The sequence below is a fragment of the Megalobrama amblycephala genome, linkage group LG24 (genome assembly GCF_018812025.1).
Source record: "Megalobrama amblycephala isolate DHTTF-2021 linkage group LG24, ASM1881202v1, whole genome shotgun sequence".
NCBI lineage: Eukaryota > Metazoa > Chordata > Actinopteri > Cypriniformes > Xenocyprididae > Megalobrama > Megalobrama amblycephala.
In genome coordinates this window covers 371,086-394,817 of record NC_063067.1, presented here as the reverse complement: position 1 = coordinate 394,817, position 23,732 = coordinate 371,086, and the positions used below count along the sequence as shown (strand labels likewise).

At 42.9% G+C, this 23,732-nt stretch overlaps 1 protein-coding gene across 1 annotated transcript; it reads right to left on the bottom strand.

The window, feature by feature from the left end:
• Positions 1 to 82: 82 nt before the first annotated feature.
• si:ch73-375g18.1 (kinesin-like protein KIF1C) lies at positions 83 to 23,656 on the bottom strand. The gene is made up of 23 exons (XM_048178881.1): positions 23,147 to 23,656; positions 19,085 to 19,188; positions 18,901 to 18,977; positions 18,634 to 18,813; positions 17,731 to 17,796; positions 17,407 to 17,585; positions 17,212 to 17,323; positions 15,260 to 15,337; positions 15,114 to 15,179; positions 14,656 to 14,734; positions 14,448 to 14,526; positions 14,196 to 14,344; positions 13,891 to 14,093; positions 13,685 to 13,764; positions 13,524 to 13,599; positions 13,359 to 13,438; positions 10,810 to 10,904; positions 8,695 to 8,778; positions 8,443 to 8,623; positions 6,867 to 6,939; positions 6,651 to 6,749; positions 6,017 to 6,535; positions 83 to 4,753 (listed from the first exon to the last, which is right to left on the bottom strand). The coding sequence occupies exons 2-23, from the start codon at positions 19,185 to 19,187 to the stop codon at positions 3,875 to 3,877; spliced, it is 3,537 nt and encodes a 1,178-aa protein (XP_048034838.1). The 5' UTR covers position 19,188; positions 23,147 to 23,656; the 3' UTR covers positions 83 to 3,874.
• Positions 23,657 to 23,732: the final 76 nt, after the last annotated feature.

Here is a 23,732-nt window from a genome sequence, read left to right as displayed (position 1 = left end):
CAACAAACACCAACAGAATTATTCTGCAGTTTCTTCAGTCAGACACTGAGGAGATACAACTACAAAAACACCAGAAACAATGTTGTTTTTATACATTTTCCTTTAATGACATTTTGCAGTTTTTAAACAGACATTTTTAAAACTCAAAAAGTAACTCAAAATCCAGAATAAAAGAGCAACAGAAGAGCAGAAACAGAAGCGGCAGCTTGTGTCCAATGACACATGTGAGGTTCATCATGTCGGAAACAGAACGTCAACCTCAAAAAAACAAAAAAAACAAAAACAAAACACACGCAAGTGAAGAATGCATGTGTGTGTTTGTGCAAATGAACTCAGCGGATTTCCTCCATAAACATACGTGACGGCACAAACACACATTAATCAATTAAATCATAATCAAACCAAAGAGGGCATGATGAAACTAAACAAGCATCATATTACGGCAGGAAACAGTCTGCGAGGGTAAATAAGAGACATCATCATCATCATCAAAACACACACGGCACAGTCGGAAGATTGTCCTGAAGTGTTAAAGGTCACGGTCAGTAATGCTCCTGTGCTACTTGAGTGATGTCATGTCTAAAGGTAATCTCGCATAACCCCGCCCACCTGCGACACAGTTAACATGACATCACTGAACACAAGAACCCCGCGTCTCGTTTGCTCTGTCTGATGGGATACAGTGGGAATCTCCAGTGAGTGGAAATCACCAGTGAGTATCTCAAATAGGAATCTCCAGTGGTAATCTGAAGTGGGAATATCCAGTGGTAATCTGAAGTGGGAATATCCAGTGGGAATCTGCAATGAAAATCTTAAGTGGCAATATAAAGAGGAATTATCCACTGGGAATCTCCAGTAAGACTCTTCAGTGGGAATCTCAAGTGAGAATTTCCAGTGGGAATCTAAAGTGGGAATCTCTAGGGGGATCTCCAGAGAGAATCTCCAGAGGAAATCTCCAGAGGGAATCTCCAGTGGGAATCTCCAGTGGGAATCTCCAGAGTAAATCTCCAGAGAGAATCTCCAGAGGAAATCTCCAGAGGGAATCTCCAGTGGGAATCTCCAGAGGGAATCTCCAGTGGGAATCTCCAGAGGGAATCTCCAGTGGGAATCTCCAGAGTAAATCTCCAGAGAGAATCTCCAGAGTAAATGTCCAGAGAGAATATTCAGAGGAAATCTCTAGAGGGAATCTCCAGTGGGAATCTCCAGAGAGAATCTTCAGTGGGAATCTCCAGAGAGAATCTTCAGAGGAAATCTCCAGAGGGAATCTCTAGTGGGAATCTCCAGAGGGAATCTTCAGAGGAAATCTCCAGAGAGAATCTTAAGTGGGAATCTCCAGAGGGAATCTCCAGAGAGAATATCCAGTGGGAATCTCCAGAGGAAATCTCCAGAGAGAATCTTCAGTGGGAATCTCCAGAGGGAATCTCAAGTGGGAATCTCCAGAGGAAATCTCCAGAGAGAATATCCAGTGGGAATCTCCAGAGGAAATCTCCAGAGGAAATCTCCAGAGGAAATTTCCAGAGGGAATCTCCAGTGGGAATCTCCAGAGGGAATCTCCAGTGGGGATCTCCAGAGGAAATCTCCAGAGGGAATCTCCAGTGGGAATCTCCAGAGGGAATCTCCAGAGAGAATCTTCAGTGGGAATCTCCAGAGGTAATCTCCAGAGGTAATCTCCAGAGAGAATCTTCAGTGGGAATCTCCAGAGGGAATCTCCAGATGGAATCTCCAGAGGGAATCTCCAGAGAGAATCTTCAGTGGGAATCTCCAGAGGGAATCTCCAGAGAGAATATCCAGTGGGAATCTCCAGAGGGAATCTCCAGATGGAATCTCCAGAGGGAATCTCCAGTGGGAATCTCCAGAGAGAATATCCAGTGGGAATCTCCAGAGGGAATCTCCAGTGGGAATCTCCAGAGGGAATCTCCAGAGAGAATCTTCAGTGGGAATCTCCAGAGGGAATCTCCAGATGGAATCTCCAGAGAGAATATCCAGTGGGAATCTCCAGAGGGAATCTCCAGATGGAATCTCCAGAGGGAATCTCCAGTGGGAATCTCCAGAGGGAATCTCCAGAGAGAATCTTCAGTGGGAATCTCCAGTGGGAATCTCCAGAGGGAATCTCCACTGAAAATCTCCAGAGGGAATCTCCACTGAAAATCTCTATTGGAAATCTCCAGTGGGAACCTGCAGTGAGCATCCAGCATGATGCGCCACTGCAGCCTCATGCAAGCGGGACTGATTCAGATTTGCCACTCAAAATATTGTCAAACCTGATCAAACGACTGTCTGTGGCACAAAGGCACAGGAATCATAATCCAAATAAATAGCAAAAAATATTTCTGCCATCTGATTGAGTCCGTCATCAGCATGTTCACTCGCAACTTTAAAAATAATCCACAGAAATCCTGAAAAACATCAACTCTAAAACTCACACGACTTGCATCTTCACTCCACATGTCCATTTCATTGACCTTTGAACTCTAAACATCACTTTCTTTATCATCATCATCATTATCAGTGATTGACAGCTGTCAATCATCAGTGTAAACTCATTCCAGCCCTACACACTATTGCTTTCCTCACTGCTGCTCTTCTCATTTCTCTCCACTAATCTGAATCAATTCAGTGAATCAGTTTGTTAGGCTGGTTCGTTTCAATAAACCGGTTCTTGATTTGAGTCATTCTGTGATTTATTTGTTTTTCAGTTTAATAATTTCTGGTAAATGAACATGTTCAAATAAATTCATCATTTGAGCTGTAAAGTGTCTAAATGAGGTGGATCTACTGCTGCAGGTGGACGAGTGTGATGTGATGAAGTCTTGTGTTGTTTAACAATTATCATCTGGCTCAGTTTATTCCACTAAAGTTTGGCTTTAAAAAAACATAAATTGAAAATATAAAATAAATGAAAAACTGTAGTGTGAGTTAAAATGATTCAAGCTGGTGATGAACAGCATCTATATGAACACATACTGAATCCAGAGTGTTCTTTCTAGGTGTTCTGGTGTGAATCAGTCAGATGAATCATTAACAAGAACCGGTTCAAAAGAACCATGAATCAGAAGTTCCTCCTGCTGCATCTCAGATCTCAGACACACACACACACACACACACACACACACTCTCACGGCGTTTCTGTCAGTGATCTCTGAGGTTATTGGCGTCTCATTAAGGCACATTGAGGCTGAACATACAAACACCCAAAACTAGTGCAAATCTGATGCACAACCAATCCGGGGCAGAATCATTTCTGAGAGGTACGTGATACTGAACGACACCAAGAACAGCTGAGTAGTGACGTGGAGACTGTGCGTTACCAGAGTTTGGGTCAGTTTGGGTTAACAAGTCTCGGACCGCCCACACATGCATATTGCACTTAAAATCACGAGAGCTTTCCAGAAATCACAAGCTCTAATCTGATTGGATGATCAAGAGTCAGTGTGAATAAAACTCGAGACCTGATGAATGATAACCATAACGATATATATCAGCGTTCACACCATAATGTTCTGTTCATTATTACAAGTTTTGTCGACTGCTGCTTTAAATGCTCGAGTTCTTAAGGATGGATTCTGATTGGCTGTCAATGTTTTATCGGGAAAAAATCATTCTCAAAGTGATGTCGTCATTTTTATAGTTGTGCTGTGGACTTTGCTATTCTTGAAGAATTGGAACAGATTTTATTAATACTTTATCATTATAGTTATGGTTCCGGTTGCGTTCCTGACGCTCTCTTCCTGTCTGAAGTGGGCGGTACTAGGGCAAAATGAACTCGTTCTACTGATAGTCTGACGACACAAGACTGTTAACTAACCTACTAACCCATCAAAACAACACTGCTTGTATTTCATGACATCACAAGAACAGAACGAACGCGCAGGCGTCAGACGGGCGTTTCTTTGCTCTTCAGGTCGGGGGCGCTGTACTGCCGTCTCATGCGCGGCGGGGTGACGTAGCCCTGCGGTTTTTGGTGTTTGCCGTGCTGTTGATCAGTGAACGCGTGCGGTAGAGTCTGGTAGGTCTGGGCAGCGGGTCGCTGATGATTGACGTACGTTTGCATGTACGCCCCCTCCCCACGTACGCAAGGGCCCGGCGACTGTTGCCGATAGCGACCGCGACCTGTCTGCTGCGAGCCGTTGTTGTGTTGGTGGTGCCCGTTGCTGTAGTAACCCTGGTTGCCAGGCATGGTGGAGCCGTCCAGCGAGTTTCGCCTGTAGCGCCAGTGCTGTTGCTGGGGAACGTGATTGCCGTTTCCATAGTTACCGTTGCTGTAGTGGCGAGGTTGCCAGGGCCGACTGGGGGAGGGCGCGCGCATGACGACCGGCATTTGGAACGGTAGAGGGAGTAAGGGCATGCCGGGGACGGGGACGGGGACGGGGCTTCGGTCCTCGTCTGCCGCGGCGGACATGTTCGGTCCCCAGGAGAGCCGGTGCTGTGGGTTGCTCTTGAAGGGGAATTTCAGCTTGCAGTCCTGCGGGGGAATGAAGCGTCCCGTTCCGGGAAGGTGGACCACGCCCTCCCCACCCACAGCCCCGCCTCCTCTGCGCAGCCGCTTGGTGATCTGCTGCTGCTGCAGGTTGTGCAGGCGTGTCTGCTCCTGTTTGAGCCAGCGCAGGCGGCCCCTCCGGAAGGCGGGGTCTTCTTCCATCAGCCGCGACACGCGCTCTTCTTTGGGGAGGAGCTCCAGAGAGCCACGCCCATCCTCCTCGTCGCCCCGCCCCTGATCGCCGTCTGCGCTCAGATCCTCTGATTCATCATCGTCCTACACGAACACAAACACAATTACTGAACACTTTGTGTCTACACCACATTCCAAATTATTATGCAAGTGACATATCAGTAAGATTTCAGTACAATAAACATTCAGATTTTAGTTTTTCTAAGAAAGTGTTGTTTATTGTTTATTTATCCATGTCTTTTTAGATAACTGGTATCAATCTCAGACAAAATCATTTGCCAGATCTATGGAAACCCTACTTAGAGGCTGTTCCACATTATTAAGCAAGTCACAGTTCTCATGAAATATGTGGAGGAAGAAAGATCTTTCTGAAGATGAAGAGCATGAAATGGTGCAATGTTGTGCAAAAGGCATGAAAACAACTAATATTGTGTGAAACTGAATGGAGATTATCGAATTATCATCAGATTTGTGAGTGATTTAGAGCACAGCAGAACTCGGTCAGATAAAGGCTTATTAATGAAAGTTCCTGTCAAAAAAATTAATTGTACTAAAAGGGCAGCTATAAAAATATGTGCAATCTCCAGAGCAATATGTGAAGTTCATAACTGGCCATTTTCAGCTATGATATAAAAAGGAGGATAGTGCCTTCTGAAATACAGTGCACTATGCACTATCCCATGCTGCAAAAAAACACCACAGCAAAAAAACTGTTTGAAAATGTATTTCTAAACCCACTGTAAATGTTTCTCTTTGTGAGGTTTGGTTTGGAGTGTCTAAAATGCATCTTTACGCACAACTGCCCGCCTGCATGAAGAGCTTCTTGAGACTCCAGAGACACCAGCAGCTTCAAATATCTGTTTGCTGCTCAACACTGACTTTTTTATAGCTGCCCTTTTAATGCAATTAATTTTTTTGACAGGACCTTTCATTAATAAGCCTTTATCTGATGAGTTCTGCTGTGCTCTAAATCACTCACAAATCTTATGATAATTCGATAATCTCCACTCAGTTTCACACAATATTAGTTGTTTTCATGCCTTTTGCACAACATTGGACCATTTCATGCTCTTCATCTTCAGAAAGGTCTTTCTTCCTCCTCATATTGCATGAGAACTGTGACTTGCTTAATAATGTGGAACAACCTCTTAAGTAGGGTTTCCATAGATCTGGCAAATTATTTTGTCTGAGATTGATACCAGTTATCTAAAAAGACATGGATAAATAAACAAACAAACATTTTCTTAGAAAAACTAAAATCTGAATGTTTATTCTACTGAAATCTTACTGATATGTCACTTGCATAATCATTTGGAACGTAGTGTATGTGAGCGTGTGTGTGTTTACCTGCACTCCTGGTATGATGCTCTCCATCTTCATCATTCGGTCTCGGAGGGCTTTGATCTCCTCGTCCTTCATGTTGTTCTGCTCTTTGACCTCTTGTAAAATGTCCGTCAGTTTGTCGATGTGTGCTTTCAGGTCGTACACGCCGCTCCTTCCGTTCTCTCCGTCTGCGCAGGCGTCCGTCTCCTGCGGCCGCCCGTCTCCAATGCCCACCGTGTCCCACACGTCCTGCGCCACCTCCCTCCACGCGTCCTTCTCCGCCGCGTCCCGTCTGCCGTACATGCGGCTCAGCTCCTTCATCTTCACGATGGCCAGCGCCTCCATCTCGCGCCGCGAGTGTCTGAAGTCTCCGAGCGCCACCTCGTAGCAGATCTCCTTCACCGCCTGCAGCTTCAGGTCGCTCATGGTCACCTGCTCGGGGTCTTTGCTGATCCTCCTGCGCTGCGGGATCTGGTAGACGCGGAGCGGCTCGCGCCGTTTGCCGCTGCTGGGTAAACCACAGCGCTTCACGATGGACTGAACCTGAAACAGTCACACGGTTAGGAAACATGAATGATGAACATGTGACTTCTGTGCAGGAACATACGTTAAGTTTTTATTTTTATATTTTATGTTTAGGTTAGTGTGTGTCTGATACCTTGTTAGCTGGTAGTTTCTCTCTCAGGGAGGAAATGAGTCTCCAGCTCTCTTCACATGAGCGTTTATCAGAATCATCGCCACTGTCTGAATCTGCGTACTGAACACACACACACACACACACACACACACACACACACACACACATGAATCGTGTCTGGTGGTTTAGAGCAGTAGTCGACCGCCACAGCGGGTTAAAGGTGATTGTGTCTCTCACCAGTCTCTGTTGCTCCAGCAGTAGATCTGCTTCCTCTTTCTCGCGCCGATACTGAGTCTCCACATCCTGTAGCCTGAGACAAACACAGATGGAGTCAGCACACGTCCACCTACTGAACCATACTTTGCACCCAGAAGTGAGCTAAACCTCTCAAAACCTCATTTGTAATACTGTACAATAACACTTCCTTTGACTTGCTCCCAGAACAACTGTTATGCACACTTATAGCTCAAAACAGAGGTGAAATTTCAATATTTCATGTACACATAATTATTTATTTGGTGTAATAAGCCATGTGCCTGTACATTGTACAAAAAATGTTTGTCTTGTTTGAACTTGTTTTGTTTTAAAATCGCTTGCTTGAAACTGTTTTCCCTCACGAAAGCATTGAGTTTTGAATATTTCAACTCAAATCAATATTTCATGTCCAGTTTTTACTTACAGGACATTGATGATCATCTGGAGTTTTAGTTACAGACTTCAAACTAACTTCTGACATAGTAAAACCAGAAAAACACTAACATAACCCTTTATTAACGCTCTGGAGCTGTTCGGTCATTTTTGACTGAAAATTTTTATGCTTCGTTTTTTTTTTACTTCATTAGAATGGCATGAAACTTGGTCAAGGTTTTGGGACTTGATATGTGAACACAAAAAAGTCATGGACATGACTCGAAAAGGTCACTCTTGTATTGTTTGCCATCAAAAATGAACTGCATTGAAAACGAATGGGAAGCGAATCTCATCTAGTGGAAGCGTTTGGTACTGCACCCAAACAAACTCTGACTGAAAGCTCATTTTTTGAGATATCAACCTCAAATTTGGAGTTTACCTTGTTTAGATTTATGGCTTTGATTTCCCCCACAGTTTTACAGTAAATTAACAAAAATGCTTCTTTTTTTTAAAATACTCTGGCAGGGAAAGAGTTAATGGGTAATAAATGGATCATAATTATTCCATAATGTAATTTAGAAGCATAAAATCTCCTAAAAATATTAAATATTAAATAAAAAACATGATCTAACTAAAATAAAGTAGATTCATTTAAATTATATAAAAGTTTTGACCGCCATTCGAGCAGCGGCAGAGGATTAAATGTTGTTTAATTAATGCTTTAGAAGTATTGCACATTGTTAGTTCATGTTAACTAATGTAATTAAGTTAACAAATGGAACCTTATTGTAAAGTGTAACATAAAAAAAAATCATAATAATAAATAGAATACAGTTGTTGTTTTTTTAAATTTTGTAAAAATGTAGTGTTCTGTTAGTCACCATGAGATCAAAATTCTTGTATTTTTATGTAATATTGCAGAGTTTATCATAAATGATTTATCGCTGCACATCATTATTGTGTTAAATTCATGTTCCTCATAATCTTGAATCAGAATATCTTCCTCTTGCAGCATCTCTTCTCTTCTCTGATGATGAGGGCGGGGCAACCTGTCACTCACATATATAGCAAACCATCCAATCAATTCCCCACAGACAAAATCAAGCCCTGCCCTACATTTATTCTTGTTTGCAAAGCAGTTTCACTCAGAAATGCGACACAATAGAGAAGAAAAGCGTCTGACCTCCTCTCCATCTCCAGTTTGATGTCGATGCCCTGCTTCTCCAGCAGTTCTCTCTGAGCGTAGTTCCAGTCCACCGGCTCCCCCTGCTGCTCCAGACAGCTGCTGCGCTCTCGCTCCAGACGCGCCTGCTCCGGGTGGTTGAATCGGAACACGTGGTTCTTGCCCATCACGATGCGGTTGCCTGCGACACGAGAGGTTGAGCTCAGGGTGATCACGAGGACGGCGGGCTCAAGTTCACGCAAACACACTCACCCTGTCTGAGCCGCACACACTCGCTGATCTGCTTGCCGTTCACGTACGTCTCCGCTCCCTCCAGCGGCTCCAGAGTCACGTCCACTACAGACACACAGGAAGTGAGGGATCTGCGTGAGCACGGTGTGATGGTGGATACGGTATGCTAATGAGGAGGGCGGGGCTCACAGCTGACCGAAGAAGACCCCAGCTCATGTTAGGCCGCACTTGTTATGAAAGTGTCCATCAAGTTTAACCCTTTCACTTCCTAATTTCATGTTCCGGGTCAAAAATGACTTGCCTTTTTAACATCTCTCATTACACTGTATTATCACCAAACATTTATAAACTTATATTATCCTACTAGCACTAGAAAAAGAGCATCCTTTCTGGGTCAAAATGACCCAAACACAACATGAGTTAAAATAAGGGAAATGATCAAATGAGGTCGAGCAGCTTTCATTGGTCAAGGATTCATTCACATGCAAATAACATCATTTGAAATGAGTCACAGTGGGATGTCGGAGCGCTCCAGTGGTTTGGTTTCATGCTAATGAAGCACATAAACAGCACAGAGAAACTCGACTGACACACAGAAAGACTGTTTGAACGAGTGAAAGACGAGCAGAAGTGACATTTATAACAGGAGGAGCATGAGGAGGAAGGACATGAATGATGATCGTTCAGATGATACCTGTGTCAAATCCCAGCGACTGTTCCACCGTCAGAGAGAAAACCAGCACAGTACATGAGTGTGTGTTACTGACACAAATACACACACACACACACACACACATCTATATATTCTGCCTTCAGTGTGATTTTGTGATGCTGAAAACGCAGATGAAATCACAGAATCCAATGGACTATATGCACGGTTACTTCCTGGTTGTGGTTAAGTCAGCTCGGGCATTTCCGGTGAACTGTCAGCTGTTCATTCTGTACTCGCTGTACATCGACACAAAACCATCAATGGTTGACTTTATAATGTTGTGTTCATATTTTAATGCAGTTATCACATTTACCTAATTTGCCAATAAACCAGTTTTATTGATTGCAATAAAGACGAAGCTATTGGGAGCGTTTAAAAACGCTGTATCTGTAATTAGACACACTTCAGCACTTCAAATGTTATTTTTAATGTGATGATCACAAACATTATTTGTTCATCCTTCTGAGATTGTCCCCGTTGTAAAACCGAACGTTTCAAAATGTAGGAAATTCAACATTTGATAGAAAACACTTATTTAAAAATAAAAAAGACAATAATTACCACTTTAACCAGCAGGTGGCGGCAAAGTAGCATTTATCAGCCATTTCCTCTAATCGTTTTTCACTTCGCTTTTGACTAAATATTAAACATTATAAAATCACTAGGTTTAAAAACACATTTTGTCAATGTGAAGTATGAAATACTCAGAAAATCTCCTGAAAAACAAAACTTTTCTTGTGAATGAATGACAGAAAGCGAGCGCCGCTCTCTCTTTATAATCACAGCAGCTGTCAGTCAATGATTTCAGCACACTTGTGAAAACACACATTTATTCAGTTAATCTAACTAAAGTGCACAATAAATATTCCATTTTTGAAGCTTTTTTTCACATAAAAGTGTGAAAACTGATGGTCGAACTGAATTTAGTCGAGGAGGAACACTGAGGAACGTCTTCATTTATTTATTTTTTATGCCGTCTTATGTTTGAATAAGTAAATTAATGCTGTGCCTGACTATTTAAGTGACTATATTCTGATTATAAACTAAGTATTACTGATGCTCAACACACCAGCACATGACTCTCACCGGACGTTTTCCAGCTGGATTATATTAATGCGGAAGTTATAAAGAACGCTCCGTGCGTATAGTCCATTAAATCCTATAAAAATGGAATTTACAGTATAGCTTTTCCTCTATTATGGTGTGGATGAATCACTACTGCAGGTTCTGAATTCACTATACAGGAACTGATACTACCAGCTTACTGTGCAGCGCTAAACACACACACACACACACTCACACACACACACACACACTCACACACTCACACACACACACACACACTCACACACACACACACACACTCACACACTCACACACACACACACACACACACACTCACACACTCACACACACACTCTTACCTTCTCCGTTGTGGTTGATGTAGCTGTAAAACACACAGTGCTGCTCTTTAATAAACTGACCGCTGAGCTTAATGTCCACATCCTTCTGACCAACCCTATAAACACACACACACACACACACTGATGAATATATCAGCACAGATGATCCATAAACAATCAATCATCAGATCAGAGAATTTAAATTAGATTTTTTATTTTTACACAATTTATTTTCAAAGTAATCTGATGTCAAAGTGACTCCTACAGCTCCGTCTGAACCAGATCACAACAGTTTTGATTCAGTCTGAACCAGATCATGATGATTTTGATTCAGTCTGAACCAGATCACGATGATTTTGATTCAGTCTGAACCAGATCATGATGATTTTGATTCAGTCTGAACCAGATCACGACGATTTTGATTCAGTCTGAACCAGATCACGACGGTTTTGATTCAGTCTGAACCAGATCATGATGATTTTGATTCAATCTGAACTAGATCACAACGGTTTTGATTCAGTCTGAACCAGATCATGATGGTTTTGATTCAGTCTGAACCAGATCACGATGGTTTTGATTCAGTCTGAACTAGATTACGAAGGTTTTGATTCAGTCTGAACCAGATCACGATGATTTTGATTCAGTCTGAACCAGATCACAACAGTTTTGATTCAGTCTGAACCAGATCACAACAGTTTTGATTCAGTCTGAACCAGATCACGATGATTTTGATTCAGTCTGAACCAGATCATGATGGTTTTGATTCAGTCTGAACCAGATCATGATGATTTTGATTCAGTCTGAACCAGATCATGATGGTTTTGATTCAGTCTGAACCAGATCATGATGATTTTGATTCAGTTTGAACCAGATCACAACGGTTTTGATTCGGTCTGAACCAGATCACAACGGTTTTGATTCAGTCTGAACCAGATCACGATGATTTTGATTCAGTCTGAACCAGATCATGATGGTTTTGATTCAGTCTGAACCAGATCACGATGGTTTTGATTCAGTCTGAACCAGATCACGATGATTTTGATTCAGTCTGAACCAGATCACAACAGTTTTGATTCAGTCTGAACCAGATCACAACAGTTTTGATTCAGTCTGAACCAGATCACGATGATTTTGATTCAGTCTGAACCAGATCATGATGGTTTTGATTCAGTCTGAACCAGATCACGATGGTTTTGATTCAGTCTGAACCAGATCACGATGATTTTGATTCAGTCTGAACCAGATCACGACGATTTTGATTCAGTCTGAACCAGATCATGATGGTTTTGATTCAGTCTGAACCAGATCATGATGATTTTGATTCAGTCTGAACTAGATTACGAAGGTTTTGATTCAGTCTGAACCAGATCACGATGATTTTGATTCAGTCTGAACCAGATCACAACAGTTTTGATTCAGTCTGAACCAGATCACAACAGTTTTGATTCAGTCTGAACCAGATCACGATGATTTTGATTCAGTCTGAACCAGATCATGATGGTTTTGATTCAGTCTGAACCAGATCACGATGATTTTGATTCAGTCTGAACCAGATCACAACAGTTTTGATTCAGTCTGAACCAGATCACAACAGTTTTGATTCAGTCTGAACCAGATCACGATGATTTTGATTCAGTCTGAACCAGATCATGATGATTTTGATTCAGTCTGAACCAGATCACGATGGTTTTGATTCAGTCTGAACCAGATCACGATGATTTTGATTCAGTCTGAACCAGATCACGACGATTTTGATTCAGTCTGAACCAGATCACGACGGTTTTGATTCAGTCTGAACCAGATCATGATGATTTTGATTCAATCTGAACTAGATCACAACGGTTTTGATTCAGTCTGAACCAGATCATGATGGTTTTGATTCAGTCTGAACCAGATCACGATGGTTTTGATTCAGTCTGAACTAGATTACGAAGGTTTTGATTCAGTCTGAACCAGATCACGATGATTTTGATTCAGTCTGAACCAGATCACAACAGTTTTGATTCAGTCTGAACCAGATCACAACAGTTTTGATTCAGTCTGAACCAGATCACGATGATTTTGATTCAGTCTGAACCAGATCATGATGGTTTTGATTCAGTCTGAACCAGATCATGATGATTTTGATTCAGTCTGAACCAGATCATGATGGTTTTGATTCAGTCTGAACCAGATCATGATGATTTTGATTCAGTTTGAACCAGATCACAACGGTTTTGATTCGGTCTGAACCAGATCACAACGGTTTTGATTCGGTCTGAACCAGATCATGATGGTTTTGATTCAGTCTGAACCAGATCATGATGATTTTGATTCAGTCTGAACCAGATCATGATGGTTTTGATTCAGTCTGAACCAGATCATGATGATTTTGATTCAGTTTGAACCAGATCATGATGGTTTTGATTCAGTCTGAACCAGATCATGATGATTTTGATTCAGTCTGAACCAGATCATGATGGTTTTGATTCAGTCTGAACCAGATCATGATGATTTTGATTCAGTTTGAACCAGATCACAACGGTTTTGATTCGGTCTGAACCAGATCACAATGGTTTTGATTCAGTCACCTGGTCACACCCTCTTTGATGTAGTACAGCAGACACTCGGACATCAGAGGATCCTCATTTAGATTCACCAGATGAGGAGTCTGAAACACACACACATGAAAGTATCTGTACACTGAGTGTTTACGTATTACACAGCTGTGTGTGTGTGTGTGTGTGTGTACTGACCCCTTTAGGTGAAAACACTCCAACAGTTCCTCCATCCTCCTTAATGGACACACCCATCTCTGCCAGAATCGACTCCCTGCCCATGGAAACACACGGATCACATGATCACGTTACTGTGTGTGTCCAGTATCACCTGACACCATAAGACCAGCGCGCTTTACCTTTCCAGTCGTATAGACTCAGTCTTCCTCAGTTTCTCCTCCCACGTCTCATTCAGCTCAGCGATGATCTTCTCTGTTTCCTGCACACACACACACACACACACACACACACACAAACACACACACATTAATGGTTTGTGTTTGAGCGCAGGATGCTGACTGGTTAAAGTCAGGGTGTGACTAATTCATGCTCCGCCCTCTCATACCTTCAGTCTCTCTACTGCTTCCTCATTGGTAATCATCTCGCCTTGAAACTCTTCTAATTGGCTGTGACCATCCAGTGGGGCGGGGTCACTCTCGGAGGCGTGGCCTTCTCCTGTGACAGGTGCAGAGGTGGGCGGGGCTCCATTAGAGGCGGGATCAGCAGGCATAAGAGTGACGCCAACACGGTTATTATTGACTTCAGCAGCTAAAAGACAAACAGAGAGACATTTTAAACATGTTTTTTGTGGTCGACTGATGTGTGTGCGTGTGTGTGTGTGTGTGTGTGTGTGTGTGTGTGTGTGTGTACCTGGAGCGGCCATCAGTCGGCTCAGCCCTTGTGACAGCAGCAGGTCTCTGAGTCTGTTCACTTCCTCCTTCAGCTCTCGGATCAGACGAGCGTTTGGATCTTCATTAATTACAGCATTACAGCGGATCTGCTTTGCACGGTCAGCATATCTACACACACACACACACACACACACACACACACACACAAGCTGTGACAGTCGCACTGATGGGTGGTTCATCCATTGATTGACTGATTGATTGATTGATGTACCTGAGTGTGCTGAGCGTTTCCTCATAGTTAATATCTGCAGGACTGAGAGCAGCGATCATAGCAGTACGAGAATTACCACCTGAAACACACACACACGTTTCATAACCAATACAGTTTCTGTGTGTGTGTGTGTGTGTGTGTGTGAGAATGTGTGTGTGTGTGTGTGTGTGTGTGTGAGAATGTGTGTGTGTGTGTGTGAGTGTCTTACCCAGGTTCTCCTTCAGGATCCAGGTGAGCACTGAGTCTCGGTACGGAATGAACTCACTTTTCTTTCTTTTGCTGGTTTGCTGTTCGTCACATATAAACACAAACACACACTCATCAGTCATTTAACAGAGTAAGGCTTCAAATGGTACAGAAATACATCAGCAGCTTCTCTATGACACGACATCTCATTACAAGCCCGTATGAGTTTCTTTCTTCTGTGGAACATGAAGGAGACGTTCAGCAGGAAGTTCACGCTGCCCTTTACCACACAATGATAATGACTGACAAACAAAAGCATCAAGTCATTTCATGTGTTTGAATCCCATGCACTTTCATTGTCTTTAGAAACAGCAGCGTGAACATTTTGCTAAAGATGGAGCACTTCTGTATTTCCCAGGCATTCATACGGGTTTGCAGCAGTAGATGATGACGGGTAAATCATTATATGAATCAACTCACCATTTCAGCCAGAGCGGAGATGACCTTCCCCAGAGTAGTGAGCGATTTATTAATGTTAGCGCCTTCCTGAAGGACAGACAGAGTTTGTGTGAGTGAAAGAAGGAGACGCTGCCTCTTCATTACGGATGGAAACATCAGTGCGGTACCTTTAATCTCAGGCCTTTGGCTCCGGATGAATCCGCCCGCTCGCTTCCCGCCAAATCCACCAGACTCACCTTACTGACCTGCACACGCCAGAGAACACGTGAAGTACAGAAATCACACGCAAGAGAACATGTGACGCACAGAAATCACACTCAAGAGAACATGTGACGCACAGAAATCACACGCACATGCCAGAGAACACGTGACGCACAGAAATCACACGCAAGAGAACACGTGACGCACAGAAATCACACGCAAGAGAATACGTGATGCACAGAAATCACACTTAAGAGAACATGTGACGCACAGAAATCACACGCAAGAGAACACGTGACGCACAGAAATCACATGCACATGACAGAGAACACGTGACACACAGAAATCACACACACATGACAGAGAACACATGACGCACAGAAATCACACGCAAGAGAACATGTGACGCAAAGAAATCACACTTAAGAGAACATGTGACGCACAGAAATCACACGCAAGAGAACATGTGACGCAAAGAAATCACACTTAAGAGAAAACGTGACGCACAGAAATCACACGCACATGACAGAGAACACAACGCACAGAAATCACACGCACATGCCAGAGAACACGTGACGCACAGAAATCACACGCAAGAGAACATGTGACGCAAAGAAATCACACTTAAGAGAACACGTGACGCACAGAAATCACACGCAAGAGAACACGTGACGCACAGAAATCACACGCACACGCCAGAGAACACGTGAAGTACAGAAATCACACGCACACGCCAGAGAACACGTGACGCACAGAAATCACACTCAAGAGAACATGTGACGCACAGAAATCACACGCACACGCCAGAGAAAACGTGACGCACAGAAATCACACGCACACGCCAGAGAACACGTGAAGTACAGAAATCACACGCACACGCCAGAGAACACGTGACGCACAGAAATCACACTCAAGAGAACATGTGACGCACAGAAATCACACGCACACGCCAGAGAACACGTGACGCACAGAAATCACACGGACACGCCAGAGAACACGTGACGCACAGAAATCACACGCACACGGCAGAGAACACGTGACACACAGAAATCACACGCACATGACAGAGAACACGTGACACACAGAAATCACACGCACATGACAGAGAACACGTGACACACAGAAATCATACGCACATGCCAGAGAACACGTGACGCACAGAAATCACACGCAAGAGAACATGTGACGCACAGAAATCACACGCAAGAGAACATGTGACGCACAGAAATCACACGCAAGAGAACATGTGACGCACAGAAATCACACGCAAGAGAACATGTGACGCACAGAAATCACACGCAAGAGAACATGTGACGCACAGAAATCACACGCAAGAGAACATGTGACGCACAGAAATCACACTTAAGAGAACATGTGACGCACAGAAATCACACGCAAGAGAACATGTGACGCACAGAAATCACACGCACACGCCAGAGAACACAACGCACAGAAATCACACGCAAGAGAACATGTGACGCACAGAAATCACACTTAAGAGAACATGTGACGCACAGAAATCACACGCAAGAGAACATGTGACGCACAGAAATCACACTTAAGAGAACATGTGACGCACAGAAATCACACTTAAGAGAACATGTGACGCACAGAAATCACACGCAAGAGAACATGTGACGCACAGAAATCACACGCACACGCCAGAGAACACAACGCACAGAAATCACACACACATTCAATCCCACACAATAAACATGTTTGTTAACTGAAATAAAGTTACATTATGTTAAATTAAATATACAGAAACTTGAAGCCACTGTAAACTGAATATTTTCTATCAGAAATATATTTTGTACTGTCAACAAAATATGAATAATAATAATGATAATAAACATGTTCTTTCTGACATACATGACATGAATGCACCAACATACACTTTACTGAAACACAAACACACCTTCTCAGTGTCGAGGCTGGTCAGCTGATCTCGGCGGCGCTGAGTGAAGACGATAGTGAAGACGGCGTGTGATCGACTGCTCGTCTCATTCATGTTCGTCGCTGCCACCGTCCTGATCAATCAATCAAAGTCACGTTGAGGAACATTTCATCAGAATTCAAGAGTAACACTGATGTTAGTATGGATAACACATACCGGGCCTTGTTCCCCGAGTCCATGAGGTCTCTGATGTCCTCGTAGGAGGTCACAGCGAGTTTGGACAGGTCCTCGACGTACGGCCCCATGATGGGATGCTCTCGGACTCGCAGCGCACCTTTACTCTTGGGGTTCAGCAGATCTCGCACTCGCTCACAGTAGATCTCCATAAAGGACACCTGAACAAACACATCAACACACTGCAGTGTCAACGTCACATTCAGTTATTGTGATATCATCTATATTGGCTTTATATATTGCTCTCAGATATCAGCATCGGCCGTCAAAAACCCATATCGTGATGTCAGGAGTGTAAAGCAGCACCTCTACGGAGTAGGACAGCTCCGGGTCGGCGTTCTCACTGGTGCGTTTGAACAGATCTTCACACATCTGCAGAGAGATGGACACACGATCATTAAACACACGTATGAGAAGACTCGTCTGTCTGTGTGTTAGACATATGCCGATATTTAGTAATGCGATATATCACGATAATTAGTATGCACGATATTGTTATCATGGGCTCTTCAAAATACAGTGAATAATAATTTATCACCAATTATTAAAAATTTTATAACGTATTTAAGAATACTTTCCCCTCAACGTATAAAATGCACAACATCGCTGTATTGTGCGCTCAGATGTAAACAAGCCCAACGTGCACAAACGCGCTGAATGAAAGTGCACGTTCACTCTCTGACAGCAGAGGGCGCTGATGGAACAGCAGAAATGCAGCGGTTACCCCGGAAACCCCGCAAACAAAGCAGCTGCTAGTGAAGTTTTTAAAATGCTTCAATGTTCTCAATGTTGTTCATCACAGCACCAAATACTTAATACTTAATAGGCTATTTATTTTCAAACTTAAACATTTTTATATTTTAATCTGGACTACAACATGCCCTGAAATGTTCTGATTATTTGTTATTGTTCAGTAAAACTTTGAGACATACGGCTTCATTAGTTAACATGTTAATTCATTATTACCAAACTGAAAAATACTTATAAAGCATTAATTATTCTTAGTTCATGTTAATTACTGTTTAATAACATTACAAATCAAAAGAACTTATTTAATTAAACTTTATTAAACTTTTTTCGCAACTTTTTTCAATATTGTGATAATACCGTATACCGTGATAAAAGCTTCAGCAATTAATTGCAACATGAAAATTTGATACCGTCACATGCCTAGTGTGTGTGTGTGTGTGTGTGTGTGTGTGTGTGTACCTGAGGGATAATGCCTTGTTGTCCAGGCTCTTGTTTCCCCATCATGGTGTAGGATTTTCCTGCTCCGGTCTGACCGTAGGCGAATATACAGACGTTGTAGCCCTCGAAGGCGTGAAGCAGCATCTCCTCCCCGATGTCCAGATAGACCTGCCGCTGGGACGCGAACGCCGGGTTGTCCTCCTGCACACACACACACACACACACACAACAGTGAGTTCAGAGCCGCGGAGCGCGGGCGACAGCAGCAAACGCAGCGCAGGATCGTACCGTGCTGTGAGACCAGTAGGAATAGTCAAAGCTGAAGTTCTTGGCTGCTTCTTTGGGCTGTTTGGGGTTCCAGATGCCTGAGAGGAGCAACACACATGTGCTTACAACTCTACATTAATAATAATAAACAATAATAACTGTATTGTGTGTGTGTGTGTGTGTGTGTGTGTGTGTGTGTGCTCACAGGTGGTGTTTCCCTGCATCTGTATGACACATTTAGCATCTCGGTTGTTTTCGCGGGAACTGAAGGGCCGAACTCTCACTGCTACCTTCACTGAGGCGGCCATGCTGAAAGACAAAACAACAGCCAATCAGGGGTGAGACACAGTACACAGAGTTTCTCCAGACCAATCAGACGTCAGGGTTGAGAAATGTTCCTCTGAGAATGGAAGACTAGTGCACTGAACAGTAAATACAATGATCACTACCGACAGTCTGATCCATACGTATATAAATCCACAAAGACAGAAAGACAGGACAGTGAGAAACTCTTTCCAGTTGTGTGTTCCCTCTGTGTGTGTGTGTGTGTGTGTGTGTTGCCATGCCAACGGCGCTGTTTTAAACTCGTGTACATGTCAGTCACATAAATCACACAATGATTATTTTCAAAAAGGACCGTTCACAGGCCTGAGATTTCGTTCAGATCTCACATGACTCTCTGAATGAGCAGAAGAACAGGCCCAATCTGTTCTGTTAGCATCATGTGACTCCTGAGATATATTACACTTGAGTGTTACTCTCCTCCATGTCATCCAAGATGTTCATGTCTTTCTCTCTTCAGTGGAAAAGAAATGAAGGAAAACATTCCAGGATTTTTCTCCATATAGTGGACTTCACTGGGGTTCAACGGGTTGAAGGTCCAAATGTCAGTTTCAGTGCAGCTTCAAAGAGCTCTACATGATCCCAGACGAGGAATAAGAGTCTCATCTAGAGAAACCATCGGACATTTTCTAAAAAAAAATAAACATTTATATCCTTTTTAACCACAAATGCTTGTCTTGCACTGCTCTGTGATGCTCCACGCATGACGTAATCATGTTGGAAAGATCACGCGTGATGTAGGCGGAAGTACCGATCCAGTGTTTATAAAGCGAACGTTCAAAGACTGATGGTGCGTTCACACCAGACGCGAATGAAGCGTTAAGCGCAAGTGATTTACATGTTAAGTCAATGCAAAGACGCGATAGACATCCTGCGGCGCGAATTGAGCGTTTCGGGCCTTTGACACGCGTAACAACAAAAAATCTGAACTTTGGCGAATATTCGCGCTAGGGCTGGGCGATATATCGCATGCGATTGTCACGCGCATTTCGTCAGTAAAGCCGGTTCCCTGATTGCTGCTAAATCGCCATCACCTGCTTTCAGATGGAGCGGCATTTAATAGACAGAGCCGTAGTTCACTGATAAGCCACGCAATATCGCGTTCATTATCAAAGGCGATTTATCGCCCAGCCCTAATTCGCGCCGCGTTAACCAATCAGGAGCTTGCTCTAGTAGTGACGTGATTACGAGCGGAGGCAGAAATCCGAAACAACAATGACAAAATCAGCGTCGCTGTACGAAACATCTTCATACTTTTATAGAAACAGGAATAAAAAGGATCTTGCTTGGAAGAAAGTGAGTGAGGAGGACGATCTGGTAAGTTGTAAAAAACGGTCTTTACTCAATTTGAGCTATATAGGTTACAAGCTAGCTAAAGCCGTCAAATTGAGCTTATTCTCCGTATTTTGCAACTACTTTCCTGCTGAGAAGTTGATGTGTTTATTCAGAGGAAGTGTGCAGAGAGAAGTGGAAGAGTCTGAAGTCCCTGCCATGATGTGAATTTGTGTCTGTTGTGAAGTGAATTTCACGCGCGAATGAAGCGAGTAAACTCAAAACGTTCAAGCGTCCAACTAAGTGTGAATAGCGTGATTTATTAGTGCAAGAGGCGTCTGATGTGAATGTCCCATAAGTCAAACGCCCTTTACGACAAAAGATAAAACAACGATGTCGGACGATTTTGAAGTTGGTGGAGAAAATGAGATGTAGTTTTACCGCGGTACTTCCTCCTACGTCACGCGTGACCTTTCCAACATGATTACGTCATGCGTGGAGCATCACAGAGCAGTGCAAGACGAAGCATTTGTGGTTAAAAAGTATATAATGTTTATTTTTTATAAAATGTCCGATGGTTTCTCTAGATGAGACTCTTATTCCTCGTCTGGGATCATGTAGAGCTCTTTGAAGCTGCACTGAAACTGACATTTGGACCTTCAACCCGTTGAACCCCAGTGAAGTCCACTATATGGAGAAAAATCCTGGAATGATTTCCTCAGAAACCTTCATTTCTTTTGCACTGAAGAAAGAAAGACATGAACATCTTGGATGACATGGAGGAGAGTAAATTATCAGGAGATTTTCATTCTGAAGTGAACTAATCCTTTAATGATTACACTGTCAGATCAATAGAAGAGCACTGAATCAATCAGACTCTGACCTGATGAATCCTTCACATCAACTCAAACACTTCAGTCATTCACTGTTACACACTCACACACACACTCACACACACACACACACACACACACACACACACACACACACACACACACACACACACACGCACACACACACACTGTCAGAGGGTGTTTAAAGGGCAGACAGGAATGTCATGTGTGTTTGCTGTTTAGCTGCTCCAGCTGTCACAATGAACACACACACACACACACACACACACACACACACACACACTCTCACACACACACACACACAAACACACACTCTCACACACACACACACACACACACACACTAATCTGTTCAGACATGTTTGTGTCTCTGTTGCTCATAATTATACTATCATTCCTCATTATAGGAAGATTTAATAAATGCAGGAGTGATTTTAATGGTAAATGCTTTAATCATAAAAACTAACTCATTAACCCTATAATCATATTTGATACACAAATATGATTGATGGTTTAGACTGTTTTATCAAGTAAACAACAATAACTTCATATTTCATGAGTCATATTTCAACTGGACTGAAGCAGCTTTACTTGATTATCCATTAATATGTATTAGAACAATCATGAATATGATCATCAGGTTTATGTGTTCATCCCTCAATCATCATAAAAATAAGCATTTAAATATCAAACATATTTATATGCATTTTATGTCACTGTAATAAACATGTCAAGCATCAGAATTTCATCATATAGGGAGAGCGGGGTAAGTTGTCACACTCTTCATAACTCCAAAACTAGAGGCTCTATCTCGAGAATCAAATAGCCACTTTGTGTGACTTCCTGTTCACATGTGGTCAAGATCGCTCCAATCTGAGGTTAGCACAATTTTCTTATTTTTTGGCTTAAAAAGTAAAAAATTTGCACTTTAAATTTTATGCAATACAACTTTATGTATGAAGGTTAAAAATTATTAATTTGCACAACATACAGACAGTCTTTTTCATGTCTTTTGATACTTTAGCTGACGTGCTATGCTGAGCGAACCTTGAGATTTAGCCAACATTAGCACACATGTCAGTTTGGGGCAAGTCGTCACATGTGACAACTTGCCCCAGTATAAATAAACACATAGAACATGCTCAAAAAAGAGGTTCAGCATGTTAAGTCAGTTATGTTCAGAGATTAAACATGTTAAATTAGGCAAGTTATCTGCAGTTTTCCATTCAGTTATCATGGATCTATGTGCAAGCCAGAGAAAGTTTGAGTTTAAAGATCAAAGTAAAGTGGTTTTGCCACTTAATGTGTTTGGATTAATATAATTGTTTTTCCAAATTCTCTAGGCATGATTGTTTATATTTCCAGTTCTGGTTTGAATTTAAAAATTAAAATCAATAATAACAATTAAGTAGTTGTGTTCTTATTTTTAGATAATCTAGTGTGACAACCTAACCCCCCGATGGGGCAAATTGTCACAAGTGCACATTCTCTATTCAACAGTCTACAACTCCGTAATGAGATAAGATATGAAAATGTAATGAATACAACATATGTGCCCAAGACTTCCTTCTTTCATTTGGTATGACATTTATACCATTACGGTGCTCAGTGAATGATAGACAGTGTGAAAAGTGTGACAACTTATCCCGCTCTCCCCTAAATATAAATATCTGCACATTTTTGCTCAGTTTGAGCAGTTTCTCCTCCATATTCTCACTGATGGATCAACATTATATTATTTTAAAGGTTAATCTGTACATGATGATTGACAGCATTGAGCTTTGGGGGAAAATGACTCACCTTCACCGGGAACCGTAGATCCGGATGAGATCTTCACGGTGAGGTTACCGGAGGACGCGGGCGGGGGCGCTGCGACTCTCCGTTTCTGACTTTCACTCTATTTATATTTACACACAAACTCTGACAGTTTTACACGGATTTTCTCTACTGTTTGAGCGGCTGACGGGCGAGTCTCCCTCTCGTTAAATCCCGGAGCCGCGCGAGATCCCCGCCGGTGTCCTTTAGCCGCTGTCACGAGCGCCGGTGAGAAACTTTCCAGCGGAGGCCGCGCGCGCCGATCGCCCGCAGTCCCGTCGGTGACGCTGCTCTCCAGCCGCTGGGACGCTCGCCCGGCGTGTTTCGGGGCCGATGAGGAGGTTTTTAGGGAGAAGAAAGTTAAAAATATAGAGGAAAAAGTCGCCGCTGGCCGCGGTGTGTGCGCGCGCCCCCCACCCCGTCCTGTCCTCTCCTCGCGCAGCCGAGAGTCCAGCGAGTGACGTCACGAAAGAGAACCGGACACCGGGGCGGAACCTCAAACACACACAAAGATATTTACACTGTGAGACACACGGATACAGTCATTCTGCTGCTGTAACTCAACCAACAC